General features: G+C 43.1%; 1 protein-coding gene across 1 annotated transcript; it reads right to left on the bottom strand.

Annotated features, from left to right (window-relative positions):
• Window positions 1–230: 230 nt before the first annotated feature.
• Window positions 231–6261, bottom strand: LOC146202429 (uncharacterized). Its single transcript, XM_084588187.1, has 2 exons — window positions 5112–6261; window positions 231–4525 (listed from the first exon to the last, which is right to left on the bottom strand). Exons 1-2 carry the CDS (start codon window positions 5230–5232, stop codon window positions 4317–4319), a joined length of 330 nt encoding a protein of 109 aa, XP_084444313.1. The 5' UTR covers window positions 5233–6261; the 3' UTR covers window positions 231–4316.
• Window positions 6262–15696: the final 9435 nt, after the last annotated feature.

The following is a 15696-nucleotide window of genomic DNA, read 5'->3' as shown; positions in this document are numbered from 1 at the left end:
CTTGTATGCATGGTTTTTCCAACAGGTTGCAGTATAGCTTTTGTCCTTTATTTTGGCAAAACATGCACACTTTAAGAGACCTGCTACTCACGCAACACATTCCCTGTAGCTTTAAACAGCTCGTCGTTGACTAACAATTGGTGTATTATTTGCTTTCGGTACTTTTTGGCATTTTTTCTACATGCACCTGACATCAAGCCTTGCTTATAAGAAAACTGAAAATGACAATATACAAAACAATACAAAATTTATTTACAGCACTCCACACTCTACAATACACAGCCTAAAAAATGAAAGGCTGTCACACATTCAAGTAATTACAGTATTGTACTTGTACAGCTCATCGCCATATCTGAAAGGTGGCATGGCCTTGGAGACCAAAGAAGAGAAATTAGTTATACAAAGCAAGGGAACACAAGATAGGGTCAAAAACCCATTCTCCAAGTGTTTGGCCCAAGATAACCCCAGCACCAGCAAAGCAAGCACCCACTGTTTTACCAAAGAGTACCCAACACCACTGAGGATTGGTCCCCAAATGCTCAAACCACTAGGCTGCAACTGCAGTCAAGGGATGCTATGCGTTCCGCAGTATTACCAGTATTACCAGTATTACCAGTATTACCAGTATCAAAGTGATGTCGTATGTGCCAAGAGTTGATGTATTTAAATTTTCGTTTCTGCCTAAAACAATCATTGAATGGAACAACCTTGACCGAAGCGTATTTGAAAAAACTTGTGCTTTAGAAACTTTTGAGAAAGAGTTGGAAATTTGTTGTGCTGCTTGAATGTACATTGCCCACCCTGTAACAGCCTGGAAGGGCTAACAGTACTTGCAAATAAATAAATAAATAAATAAATATGGAACTCGTCATTTAAATGGTAGTCGGCACCTGCGACAGAGCAATTATTCCCTGATTCTGTTATGGACAGGGCAAAGGTAGTTATAGTGTGTGTAAGAATGATTTTACCTGTGCATAAATGCCTGCCACACCTAGAATGCTCCCTTTATGCAGTCTACCAAAAAGCAGAAATGTTTGTCTCAGGAAGACAAGCCTTAAGCATTATTTCAGCAAGTCACTCAATGTGACGGCTATCAGGCAAACCAGCACAGCACTTGAAAACTTCATGCTCTAAAAACAATTGTGGGGACACGCAAGCTCAGCATTTACCGCTATGACACAACAGCTTTTATGGCTCCTGTCTGCAGACTCTCATTCGTGTGAATCGACTTTGCTACTGCTAACACCTAGTATTTATTCTATGATACATATCAGTAGCGTATACCTGTAAGTTATCCAATTATGTGGAAGACCACTTGTCTAGATACCTATAAAGCCCACTGTAACCAAGCTGTACGGATGCGTTTCCATGGCCTAAGGGTTGCCTGTCTTATTACCCAAAGATCCTGCAAGGTTTATCACCTCACACATTCATCTCAAAGGTGAAGCCAGAGACGTCACGTTGAGTACTCGGCCATGTCACCTGTCTGAAATGTGCCCAAGATTTTTCCCTCACAACGTCGCGTTTTGTGCAGAAGAGAGGCTTTAACGTTGCTGCATCAAAAAAAAAAGCAAGAAGCCAATAGCTGAACATCTACGCTACATTAGGCTCTGCTGGCTCGCAAGACATTTGACCACGGTGCCAACAGCCAAGTTATAGATGCAGCTATGGCAGAGGCTGTACCACAGAAACAACAGATGAATGTGGTCAAGATAAAATGAAATCGCTTTGTTCACAAATTCTTCAATACATCATGAAAAAGAATGGCTCACTTATGGATAGTATGACGTCTACTGTGTTCAATAGGATTGTACCTTCAGGAAGTTATCTTTTGAATGCAATCTTAAGAATATATTGTGGTGTTCAATTTAGGCTGTACACATAGCAGACGTGCAAAATATGGAACACATTCTGAGGGTTAAATGCAGAGAGGATTGCTGAAGCTGATACAATAGGAAAGCATAGGGATACTAGATATCGTAGAAAACAAATGTGACAATAGGATAGGTGTAAGTGAAACTAGTGCAGCTGTCACTTATGAGAGCAAAAAGTTATACAACTCACTACTAGCACAATGGTACAAAATGTTAAAAAGTGATGATGAAACAAAAGTTGGTTGGTTTGGTTGGTTTGTGGGGTTTAACGTCCCAAAGCAACTCAGGCTATGAGAGACGCCGTAGTGGAGGACTCCGGAAATTTGGACCACCTGGGGTTCTTTAACGTGCACTGACATCGCACAGCACACGGACGCCTTGCTTTTCGCCTCCACCGAAAAGCTGCCGCCGAGGCCGGGATTCGAAACAAAAGTGTCCTTGAAAGTGCTTCCACATAAATGAGATGAAAGTGATTGGCATAAAATGTATGCCCCTTCCTTAAAATTCTCAATTTAAAGCTCACAAAGAACAATGAAGATAAGGCTACAAAAGCAACTAACAGAAAAAAAATAATGAAGCAGTTATACACAGCTGCAATCATTCGATAAACATCTCGAGTGATGAAGCCATGCTTCAGTGGCTTAGAGCATGAATATGTGAGCTTTACCAACCCTCTTTTAACATATGTGAGTGCCGGAGGGCATGTGGCAGCAGCAAGAATGTGTCAAGAAGCAACTGGCCCAGATAGCAGCCTCATAATAGGGGTATGGAAGGTCTACACACAACGGTATCATGGAGGGAGATATTTTATGGAACAAGATATGTAGCAATGTACAAAAGGAGCAAAGCATTTTGTAGAGCTGCAGTCAAAAATTTATGAAGGCCATTCTTATCAAAAAGTTTTTATTTCATTCCTGCGCTTGTGCATCATTATTGTGACTATGGGTTATATAGTGTAACATGAAATGTCAAGCAATTTATCTCGAACACAAACGAATGCATTCTTTCCCTTGCGAAGCCACCTTCAAGAACTTTTGCCAGTGGGTGCACATGCACATCAATATCACCTAGTTACAAAACAGAGAAGTCAATAGTTGCCTTTGTAAAAAAAAAAATGAATACAAAAATGTTCATTGATAGCCGAGCCACACAAATGATGCAGAGGTTAAACAGGTTATCTGGGATCTTGATTAACATGAATAAAGCATCGGTAATTGCAGTGCAAAGTGAAAATGGCAAATTTTGCAAAAGTGGAATCTAAAATTGCCAAAATGGGTTGACAAGTTGGCGGGGCCCTCATTTTTCGTGCATACAACAATGAAAGACAATGACCACCAAATAGATGCACAAATTATCCTTGGGACAACTAGTTGATTGCTGTTCATCTACATTCAGCATATGAAGGAAGCAATAGAAAACAAGCATAAAGCCAACCAAATACAAAGAAGCACAGCTCGCTTCACTCTGCAGTTTGTGGAAAAACACAGTGGGCACCTCACATTTCACCCTAGTAGCACACAAGATAGGTGTAACGAAATGGACTCTGCTATGGTAAACGACTGCAGACACATCCACCAGGGTACATGTATGTCAAATATTCTCACTGAAGTAGTATGTCGCAGACTGCTTACTTGCCACAAACACCAAAGTGAATTGTGAACTATATGTGCACGCACGTCCTACTCAGAATGGCACTTCTGGAGGTAGAAGGAGAACGTTTTTGTACCTTCCTGCATTTCATTGACATGAAGCACTTAATAAAATGCACACTGAGTTTAAGCAGAACACAAAAAAGCAAAGTATACAACAAAGAATGACAGCTCTCAGCGAGAGCCACAGCACTTGTAGAATACACTCAGTATGTCTACAGATGGTAGACAAAAAATTATAGCACCAAAGAAAGGTTTGGTTTGGTTTGTGGGGTTTAACGTCCCAAAGTGACTCAGGCTATGAGAGACGCCGTAGTGAAGGGCTCCGGAAATTTCAACCACCTGGGGTTCTTTAACGTACACTAATATCGCACAGCACACGGGCGCCTTGCTTTTCGCCTCCATCGAAAAGCAGCCGCCGCCCGCGTTTTTGGGAACAGTAGTCGAGCGCCGTAACCACTGCGCCACCCCAAAGCTGAACTTGGTTCTTGCACATGCTATCAACAAAATGTACACCAAAGAGATGGTTATATCCCAAACCCACAGAAAAAATTAAGACTTGGACGGCTTTTCAGCAGTATGCTATCGAACATGAAGCAGTAAGAATGTGCACATTGATCACTTGTGGCATATATCAAAATCATGACAGCGAGTGAAAATCTCAAGTGCAGGTGATCAAGTTGTTCCTGTCCGAGTTAATATAAATGTTGCATGTCCTCTTCCTTGTACTTGTCGATGTTCCTGCTGCGATTACCATTTGCAGGTGGCGTCAATGTCATGTGATCTGCACACTCTACAAGCTGTAACGATCTTCAAAAAGAGCTGTCCATCTGCATAGCACTTCACATCTGATGTGGCCGTCCAGGGACAAGGCGTGGCCTCCCAGATTATACAAGCCTAGCAGAGAGGTTAATGATGTTGAATATGGCCCCAGGACTTCTCGCGCACACGATGACTCGGATGGGAAGTGCTGCAACGGCTGCACATGGTCCACACGATCACCTGCAAATGTTTAGTGCCTAAATTATATGCAAATAAAATATCAAACACGCATGGCACAGGAACATTCAAAATCATCAAAGCTGCAAGCTATGCTGCGGTAAAGTGTAATCTATGAATGCAAGAAATGGTCAGTGCAAAACCTAAACCTAAGTGAACCCTTTCCGTAACAGGTAAAGACGGCTTGGTGGCGGAAATTGTATTGTGACGGCTAACTTTTTCTTTCTTTTTTTTTTTTTTTTTGCAATTAAAGGAACGACTTATATCAGGCGATTTCACTTGTTTTTCCTTTCTCGGTCGTCGAAACCATTAACCAAGAAATCTTGACAACTACAAGCACACTCAGTTTTTTTTTTTTTTTTTTTTTTTTTTTAAGTTCGTGCAGTGTAGAGAAGTTGAAGAAAATTATAATGCGTCGTAGAAATAGGCAGCTAAAAGCAACGCAAAGTGCTGATTAAAAATATCGGATTCGCCGCATGCGTCCTGTAAGTATTCCTTTATTCTTCAGTCATTTCCCGCCTGTGTACAACTTGAATGCGAATGACGCTGTATGAACAGTCACCTTTGCAGGTTTTCCTATTGCACTTACCTCTGTGATGCTCGACGTGCTGCAGCATTTCCAGCAGATTGACTGCGTTGCCTTGCTGGTCGACACCCATCGAGAAGCCCGACACATTCCAGGAGCTCGTTGCTCGGTCGAACGAATACATTTCGTGCCATCCTACATCAGAGGCGTTCACCACTGCCGATTCCACCCGAAACACCAGTAGCTCAACAGTTCAACACTCCGAGCGCAGGGCAATTCTCGCCTCGGAGCTTGCAAAGCCGCCACACTACACTCCTCAGATCTGACTGTACTGACGAGCTATCTTTCAAGACAATTTGACAGCATTGCTGTGCTGCAGCAAATCCTCGATCACTACTTGCAGACGACGAACGGCACGAAGACCACTCGTAAGCGTACCGCCCTCCATGGCCGCCGCCATTGCTGGGTTATTATAACCGCGCAGACCAATAATTTCTTACCATGGGAAGAAAGGGTTTGAAATAAGAAAGCAGTTAGCGCCGTAACGCGGCCGCACGCTTCTGCCCCAATTAGAGATTGTCTCAAACGTCCTTTATTTCATACGCGCTCGTAATTTGCCTTTCTATTCCGTTTAAAAAGCCATACAAGGTGTATATAAAGTTATCCTTTTACTTTTAATAACAAGCTAAGAAACTACGGTAGGCTAACGGCTGCATAAATCAGCTTGCCTGTCGCCATAGTCTCATTAGCATAATTCGGGCACCTCGCCACTCGGCGAAATTATGGCGGCCAAACGTCAGCAATTTCGGTAATGGCGGCACGTCAGTTACGTCATGACGCGTCAATTTGACGTAATCTAAATATGCTTGCGTATCACGTGTTTCACGTGACATAGCTTCAGCCAATCAAATTTGAGCATCCGCTCCTTCCCAGTATGCCATTATTTTCATCACATTGGTTAATCGAGCGTAAGTGTTCTCCAAACCACCATCAGTAACTTTGCTTCCACTCCAAAATCATTCGTATTTGTCATCCAGGCAACAAGGATAGCTCCGGTTGAAATCAATTTTCACGGCTACGTCATTTTGACGTAACCGCTAAAAGTGCTTGCCTCAACTGATGGTTTCGCGCCACAAGTTTGAAGCACGTGACTCTTTTCTGAGCCAATCAGAAAGACAATATGGCGCCGCCAGGGGAAGGCGAATATCGAGGATCGGGCCCCAGGTCTACTTCTAACCAGGGGCCGTATTACGCACCGCTCTCAAAATCGCTCTCAAGTTTGAGAGCGTGACGTCAAAATGACGAGGCTCAGACATGTGAAGTGTGACGACATCACGGCTTTAGCCAATTACAAGCAGGCTAGGGTGCTTAATAGCAAAGCCCCACCCCGGAAACTTTTATTTGCACGATAAAGGGGCCGTGTGCAAAAATTTTTCGTGAAAACGCAGCGAATAAAAGTATAAATGTTCTATTTACCTAAGAAAACTTGTTCAAAGCTATAATACGACAACTAAAAATAGAAGCATTTTCAGTATTACAATTAAATGTGCGCCTAGGTAACGATTTTCGCCGCGAGGGTCAGCTGACGACAGCGAGGCGTGAACATGGCGGCCTGCAAAGAAACAGCTGATTTTCCCGTCTAGTTGCTGCTTTTTACGCGTAGTTTAAAATCGAGGTCCTCTGCGGATGTTGTTAGTTGCCGGAAACATCTGACTGAAAGCAGTAAAGGCTACGAACCTGCACTGAACAGCTTGGTGAAAGTGTTTGTCACGAAAATAGCTTGCTGAAGAGTGTTTTTCAGTGCTTACCAGCGATGACAAGAGCGACGAGCGGTAGCCATGTGATCTAGTGTTGTTTCTTTGGAAAATACAAGAGGAAAATGAAGGCTACACTATTACTTCTACCGATAGATGGAAGCTGACAGTATCAGTATAGTAGGTGTCAGCCGCTATGCAAGAGCTCGCGACTGCAGTGCGGGAAACGAGATCCCACGCACGACCCTTCACCACTGACTTGTCGTGCAAGCCACAGTGACTCGCTGCTGTGCTTCGCAACCAGTTGACCTCAGGCACATTGGGCTCGGTTCTTCATATTGCGATTGATGCTACTGCTGCTCCATTCCGTTCATGTTCAGTAGCTGATGTTCTGTGTGAGGTACAGAAACCGACGTTTACGCTCCGTTTTGGTTTGTGCAAGAGAAAGAAAGCACTCTTTTTTTTTTTTTTTTTTAATTGTCACCGAGGCGAGAACGAGTTTGTTCTACCAGACTTCAGTTTAGAGGCGATAAAGGTAGGGATGTCTAGTATGTTGCATTTCGCGCAGCGGTAAGAGTGATGGTGTTGGTCGCACATTGTTGCAAGGCCTCTCTGACGGTGTCATAGTTTCTGTTCGTGCTAGACGGTGTCCACTCTGTCGGCAGGAAAAGCAAGCGTATCATGCATGTGATGCCGCGAGCGAGCTCGAAATCGGCTCAATTTCTGCGATCGCACTATGACAACTAGCTTTCAAGTGCCTTTATATCCATCAAAGAGTCTTTAGTGTTTCAAAATATGTTCATTTTACACACATTACGCATTCTCTTTCAATATTGTGTGAATTATGTACAAGACTTTTCTATTAAAATATCAGTTTGAACAGAAGATGATTTTTTTTTTGTTATTGGTTGAAAAGACTTTGAAAATAAATGCCAATGACAAAAGTAGCTGTGCAAAATGTGTATATCACACATTTATGGCGTAGTCATTTATTGGATGCTTATAGTTTAGCTTCCTCTACTGTCTTCAAGCTGTTTAGCATTCTTCTTGACAGTGTTGCACGTTTTATTAGTGTAAAATAACCTTTATTCACACATAGCCCCGGCAATGCATTTATGATTGCAGTTATTTTATTGTCACTAAGATTTTTGTCATTCAGCAGTCATTCTGGGCACTGAAGCCAAGTAAAATGCACTATTCTCCTAGCAGCTGCTACAGCAGAGCAGCAGCTACAGCTTTGTTATATCTGATATATAAGCATTTTGTATACTGCACCATGCATACAGTACCTATTTGTATAGGTAGCTTCAATATGCAATGGAATGGCTTCTTTGGGCCTAGTAATTTATTCTCGAATGTACATGTCAATGTTGTATGGTCAATGTATATCAAGGTACATGTGCTTCTCTATATGCTGCCTCTTTTGCAGTAAAAACACTCGAGTGAAATGCTGCTGCCAAGAAATAAGTGTTTCTACTGAATATAAGTGGCAGTAAAAAAAAAAAAAAAAGATCTTTGTTGGTAGTATTTTCTGATTACAGTCAACATCATGAACATTTACTGCCTTGCTGTAATACTGCACTTTTCAGTTTAAGCATGTTTACACCACAGTGACGACAGCCAACTGTACCAGGCTGCAAGACGGTAGCAGAGAAGAGACAGCGAGCTGGGACTGGGATGGCTTGGCGCTGGTGTAATCAGCCATGACTTCAGTGGGTAGTTGCCGTCTCATGGGTAACCAAAATATGACATCCACTTAGGCCCATCTTTTGCTAATCTCAACAGCTTTTGAGCATGCTTTAGCACTCAATTGAAGATCCATACTAAGTAGCCCACAGCCAGAATCGTAAACATTCGCAGGAATGCTTACAACGTGTGCCAATGCTGTTTAGGCAAGCATCATTGTAGGGACAGCCTTGTAACTTGGTAGTGATGATTACCTGCATAACAGAAGCACCCCGATTTCTTAGGCAGCAAATAAATTTAAACACTATAAATATTTGTCTCCTATTGCTTTTGCCATGAACAAAATTTCACTGCAACATGCATTCTTTGGCATATAGCCCGTCTCAGCATATTCAGGAAATGTATCTCTTGCCGAAGCCGAAATCTAAGTCAGTCTCTCCCTGCAAGGCTTGCTTTCAAAAAAAAAAAAAAAAAAAAAAAAAAAAATAAGCCTTGCAGAGAAGCCGACTTACAACAAGTGGTATTGCACACATCAATGCATATAATCAAGATCGTTCGATGACCAACACGGGTTTTTAGATCTTAATCAGGAAAAAGACGCAGGTGTTCAGCAGACCTTCGATCACCTTTCGGTGCACAGGAGTACCGCTATCAAACATTATGGTGTCGCAGCGCTGGCAGACAAAGACAAGACTAGGGACACACACAACTGCACTGAACTTACAACTTTATTTTGGACGCTTTTGATTCGCGCATATATAATTGACAGAAGGATGAAATGAAAAGAAGCAGGCGTTTTTACGGCGCATTCACAAACGCTAGACGAACGCGCCGTGGAGGAGGCGTTGGTCCGGCGGGGCAGCCAGGGTCACGAAATGCGCGTGTTCGCTTCGCAGATCTGAGATAAAGCAGGCACAATACAAGTTTACTATGATCTTCAGAACTCTTCGGCAAACACACGCAGTCAATAATAAAATCTACTCACTATTGTGATGTTCACAACGTGCGTAGTATTTCCGTATCCTTGACGGCAATCATCGTTCCGTCCGATGGCTTCCGCTACCGACGCACTGCGTGATGCAAACGATCTTACATTCCCTACGTACGTTGGAAGCACGGTATAATCGTGGTTGGAAGCCTCCGGTAGCAAAAAAATGCGGTGCGCTTGCCGCCGCGGTGACGACGCACTCGCCCGCAAGCCGCCGTTCATCGATGTTCGTCGGCAATCGTCGCGCAGTCACCTTGTTCCCGAGTTGAACAGAGCCGGAGCAACTTGTCCGGCAAGTCAAACGCGTCCTCGTGCTTCATTCTTCGCTGTGGATCGCCGATACAATGCCTCAAAGCGGCGCATCGCAATTTACGCGGCCGCCATTTTCGCTCTCAAACGTTTGAGACTGCTTCTGTCGCTCTCAAAAAAACGCTCTCAATTGGCGGCCATATTTAAGTGCCTAACGTCATCATTTCTTTCGTGTTCATGACGTCTGATGACGTCCACCGGTGACGCAGAACTGACCGGTCAGAACTGACCAATAGGACATAGGCCTTTGAGAGCGATTTTGAGAGCGATCCGTTTGAGAGCGGTGCGTAATACGGCCCCAGACCTTCTTTATTGGAATGCTCCGTCGCTTCTGCGCATGCGCCAGCAAAAAGAAGCGAGGAGGAATAATTTGCCGGACGTGACGTAAACCTTGTTTTATGTTGTTTGCCGCTTTTCGTCGCCGTTAAGTTGTTTCCTTCCTTCATGTCGCCGTTTTTAGCGATAGGCCGATAGTCGCCAGTGTCGCCGGCTCCGTGATCGCTCGCAAGCCGGACTTTGCTGTGGCGATGGTGGCGGACGGGTTTCTTGGCATCGTATTTTAAATATCGTAGCCGAGTGGCCTTGTGTGGCCGTGTTCCTTTCCACTTGTGATAATACTCCTTAAGCTTCGGCCTCGCGTACTGCTGTTCTTCAAGCGGCATGCTGTGATATTCCCAGTCTCCGACCTGTGGACTCTGCGACGCTAGTTCAGCCCGCCCTTGTCAATGGAACATGCCTCAGTATGTTGCAAGTAACTGGTATGGTCAGCATTCCATGTACTTACTTGCATTTCCCGAAATTTATACGAGTCACTGCCTTTGGATCATACTGAGGTGTGCAGCGCAAGTAGCGCAACACAAGGGATGAGAAAAACTCGTCTCCCATCGAGTGCGTAGTTGAATGGAATCTCGCTGTCATTTTTATCGTTGTCCTCGACTTCGACACCACTATTTAGTAGCAGTGGTAAATTTTAATCACCTGGAAATACCAGTATAAAAAGGCTGGTTGGAGCCTGTAATTTGTACGAAATTGCCTCTCTAATCCTGGATTTCAAGAGGTCGGTTATTGTATCCGGAGCGCAATTGTTTTGCCATTTTCGTTGCCTTTATCGGATGTACAATTCGGTGTCGAATTGATGCAGGAAGCTTGGCACGGCTAATCTATTATGAAGCTTCGGTGCGGTAGCCAGCCCGGGACTAACCGGGAAATAGAACCTCAACCGGGAAGGCCAGCTATTCATCACAGCTCTCAAGCGACTCGCTGCCGGCCGACTGGACTAGTCATGCAACCGTGTATATTCTCAAGTAAACTTCTGTACTTAGGAGTGCCGGGAGGTAGAACGCCCACGCAAAGAAAAAAATGCTCTCCACATCTCCCGACGCAGTCCTGCCTCTAGTTTTGCTCCTAAAGTTGAAGGCTCGAAGCGCAAGCTGTGAAAGTCCTGGTATTTTTGCACAGTATTTATCTTCCAGCTGCTCTAGCTCTAGACAGTTCTTGTATCGAATTCCTGTATTTTTTTTATTTTTTGTCTCAAAACATCCCACGACGTCCTATTCAATCGATGTTATTTCTACCTGCCCTGTTGTGCTTATCATTGTAGACAAGCATGTAGACTAGTGTCAAAACAATAAATAAACAGTGCTGCGTTCGTGATTCCATCTTTGTCCAGTCATTGCCCTTGCGACTAGTTGCAGCATGCACCAAAAACAAAGTTTGCCAAAATTTCCTCTGCCTTAGGAAAAAACAGGCCAGCTGTGAAAACTGTAAAGATATGGACTGATATCCCTTCATATTGTTTCACACAATCATGCTAATGATGTGTTGTATTTTCAAAGACCTGCTTGCCAGCGCAAGACGGAACATTGCGGACTGCATATTGATTGTGTAGTGTCAAAATACACACATGCATCTCGATTTCAGGACATTCAATACCCTCGGGTGGTTACAAAATACTCCATTTGTCATGATAGCCAACTGCAGCTATGGGATAAAAAAGGTATAGGGACATAAATCATTGCAAGAGTAACAAAACTGCGTAAATTTGCACTGTTAAAAATATTAAACACTACACAGTGAAAGTAGTTTTGCTAGAACCATTGCTGTGACTGACATGGCAAACAGTGCTTGTTGCCTTTAGTGATGTGTTGAGCACAAGGCCTGCATGGAGATTTTAATCCTGTCAGTTAGGCGGAGTTATGACCTGTTTTTGTCGTGTTATCATACATGCAGGCCAAAGTAATGCCATATGGTCCTTGGTTCCAACACTGCAATTCTGAAAAAGTGACTGCCAACACAGGTCCGATGTACACCGTCCCACTGCTGACTGTGTATATTCCTAAATGATGTCCAAGTCTTGGGCAGACACTAATCGACGCCGCTCACAAAGCAACATTCCTGCCAAGGTGGTTGCCAACCATAAAACCCACATGCCATAGCTGCCATTCATGGCAGCCCAGAAGTAATGAAGTGCTGACGAAACACATTTGAGATGTTCAGTGAGTTCACACAAGAGGGAGTTGTTAATATGGTTAATTAGTTATCCAGTGAAATTTACACTGTATTTATTTTGTTAAACAAAGCTCCTTTTGTGAAGTGAAACAAGCTCCTAGTAGCCACAGGCAAAAAGTAGGCAAATGGCTATACATATTGAAATACTTATTGTGAATTGTGTTTTATTGTCGGATTCCTTTAAATGGACACTAAGGAGGATGGAAAGCAGGTTTCCTTTATTGCTAAGATACAGTGTTCTAATCTTAAAGAGACCACACGAGTCGCTTTGGGACGTTAAATGATATTCGTGATGACGTTGCCCGCCTTGTCCCTTATCGCATACATCTGGTTTTTGCCTATGCCCAATTTCTTCTTTACCGCTTTAAGGCTTCCCCCGTTCTTTACAGCATGTTCAATTTTCTCCATGTTATACTTCCTTATATCAGCCACCTTGCGCTTATTGATTAGCTTTGATATCTCGGCCAAATTGATCTGGTCTGTTCGATTGGAAGCTTTCATACTCTGGTGTTTCTTAATCAAATCTTTCGTCTCTTTAGACAGCATACCGGTATTTGTCATATTGATCGTATTTATATGCTGCGAGCAAGAACGTTCTGATACATTCTAGCAATGCGAGGAGGAGAAAGCTGTCTTATTGAAAGGTCAGGACACTGATTGTAGGAAGGTGCTGCTGAGAGGTTTGTGATGAGCAGAGCCTGTTTAGTTCATTAGCAAGCCTCACTGCACCATAATTACGATATGACATGAACGGCCAACACTGTTAAGTTGCGCTGACATATTCATGCGTTTTATGCATGCACAATGTCCGTCATTTTTGGTTGCTGAGCGGACTTACACATATTTTTGATGTGGTACCCAAATGTGAGCTCTTTCTTTTTTTTCCTTCTTTCGTGCAGATGTCCGTGCTTAGGCTACACATGACCACCTCTCTTGCATATGCTCTCGTCGACGGCTGGCAGAGATGCCCGTTTAGGTAAATTTTGGGTCGTAGAACATCGGACCTTTACATTTGGATGAATTCACCGTCAACTGGTTACAGGAGAATGATTCTCTCCTTGCTCCTCCAGGAGAGAAGCCTAGCACATCTAATCTGACCCCTACACGCCCTTTTTTTTTGTTGACCAAAGATGTGGCCGTATATATGAAATAAATAATTGAAGCAGCAAATAAATCTGCAATCTGCAAAATATGCTTGCACATTTAATGCCATTACATTTAAAATAACGAACACATTTCGTGACATCCTGTGAAATGCAATGCATGTCTGCTAATTATTGCGATTGCTGTATATGCTGTACCAGTGTACCTGGGCAGCTGTTTTCCCTCTTTGTGGTGAATTTGTCAGTCTTCTGTTGGAGCAAAGATTGTGTTACCTCAGAATATTTTCTTACATGCATCACTGCATACTTTGCTTGAATGCTTCAGTGCACCCTTTTAAAGGGACACTGAGTACAACTCCATTGAGTCATTGGTCTCAGTAAATATTTGATTATTTCTCTCATTATGGCTGTGTTGTCTGGCAGCAATCGTGGCATATAGTATTTATTGGTGAGAAAATTTAAATTGGAAGCCTTTCCATGAGTCGATTCATGATGACCTTGCTGAAAAGGACGTGTCACTGCCACATTAGAGTGGATCATGACACACTATATCTTGCAGTAATCTGAACCAAAACTTCTGTGTGGAAGCATGCATTTTACTTGCAAAATTGGCCGGCAATGGCAGCATCTTTGTTCTGTTTTTTGGTCTTTCCATCCTTTTAAAACATCTGCTTTCACTTTAAGTGGTCTCTTTAATGGTTTGTGGGGTTTAATGTCCCAAAGCGACTCGTGTGGTCTCTTTAAGATTAGAACACTGTATCTTAGCAATAAAGGAAACCTGCTTTCCATCCTCCTTAGTGTCCCTTCAAAGGAATCCGACAATAAAACACAATTCACAATACGTATTTAAATATGTATTGCCATTTGCCTACTTTTTGCCTGTGGCTACTAGGAGCTTGTTTCACTTCACAAAAGGAGCTTTGTTTAACAAAATAAATACAGTGTAAATTTCACTGGATGACTAATTAACCATATTAACAACTCCCTCTTGTGTAAACTCACTGAACGTCTGAAATGAGTTTCGTCAGCACTTCATTACTTCTGGGCTGCCATGAATGGCAGCTATGGCATGTGGGTTTTATGGTAGGCAACCACCTTGGCAGGAATGTTGCTTTGTGAGCTGCGTCGATTAGTGTCTGCCCAAGACTTGGACATCACTTAGGAACATACACGGTCAGCAGTGGGACGGTGTACATCGGGCCTGTGTTGGCAGTCACTTTTTCAGAATTGCAGTGTTGGAACCAAGGAGCATATGGCATTACCTTGGTCTGCATGTATGATAACACAACGAAAACAGTACATAACTCTGCCTACCTGAAAGAATTAAAATCTCCATGCAGGTCTTGTGCTCAACACATCACTAAAGGCAACAAGCACTGTTTGCCATGTCAGTCACAGCAATGGTTCTAGCAAAACTACTTTCGCTGTGTAGTGTTTAATATTTTTAACAGTGCAAATTTATGCAGTTTTGTTACTCTTGCAAGGATTTATGTCCCTATAACTTTTTTATCCCATAGCTGCAGTTGGCTATCATGACAACTCGAGTACTTTGTAACCACCCGAGGGTATTGAATGTCCTGAAATCGAGATGCATGTGTGTATTTTGACACTACACAACCAATATGCAGTCCGCAATAAATGTTCCTCTTGCGCTGGCAAGCAGGTCTTTGAAAATACAACACATCATTAGCATGAGTGTGTGAAACAATATGAAGGGATATCAGTCTATATCTTTGCAGCTTTCACAGCTGGCCTGTTTTCCCTAAGGCAGAGAAAATAATTACTTGGCAAACTTTGTTTTTTGGTGCATGCTGCAACAAGTCGCAAGGGCAATGACTGGACAAAGATGGAATCACGGACGCAGCACTGTTTATTTATTGTTTTGACACTAGTCTACATGCTTGTCTACAATGATAAGCACAACAGGGCAGGTAGAAATAACATCGATCGAATAGGACGTCGAGGGATGTTTTGAGAGAAAAAAAAAGTAAAAAATACAGGAATTCGATACAAGAACTGTCTAGAGCTAGAGCAGCTGGAAGATAAATACTGTGCAAAAATACCAGGACTTTCACAGCTTGCGCTTCGAGCCTTCAACTTTAGGAGCAAAACTAGCGGCAGGACTGCGTCGGGAGATGTGGAGAGCATTTTTTCTTTGCGCGGGCGGTCTACCTCCCGGCACTCCTAAGCACAGAAGTTTACTTGAAAATATACCTGGGTTCCACGGTTGCATGACTAGCCCAGTAGGCGGGCAGTGAGTCGCTTGAGAGCTGTGATGAACAGCTGGCCTTCCCGGTTGA

This window comes from Amblyomma maculatum, chromosome 1, assembly GCF_055883805.1.
Source record: "Amblyomma maculatum isolate TAMU_Amacu chromosome 1, ASM5588380v1, whole genome shotgun sequence".
NCBI classification, from domain to species: Eukaryota; Metazoa; Arthropoda; class Arachnida; order Ixodida; family Ixodidae; genus Amblyomma; species Amblyomma maculatum.
Note: the sequence above shows the minus strand (reverse complement) of the source record. Positions and strands in the feature narration are given on the sequence as shown.

What these genes read in the sequence shown, in the direction of transcription:
- LOC146202429 (XM_084588187.1), bottom strand. Translation starts at nt 5,232, where the DNA reads ATGTATTCGTTCGACCGAGCAACGAGCTCCTGGAATGTGTCGGGCTTC. An exon ending in GCACGTCGAGCATCACAGAG is followed by an intron (nt 4,526 to 5,111) that starts GTAAGTGCAATA and finishes AAACATTTGCAG; the next exon opens with GTGATCGTGTGGACCATGTG.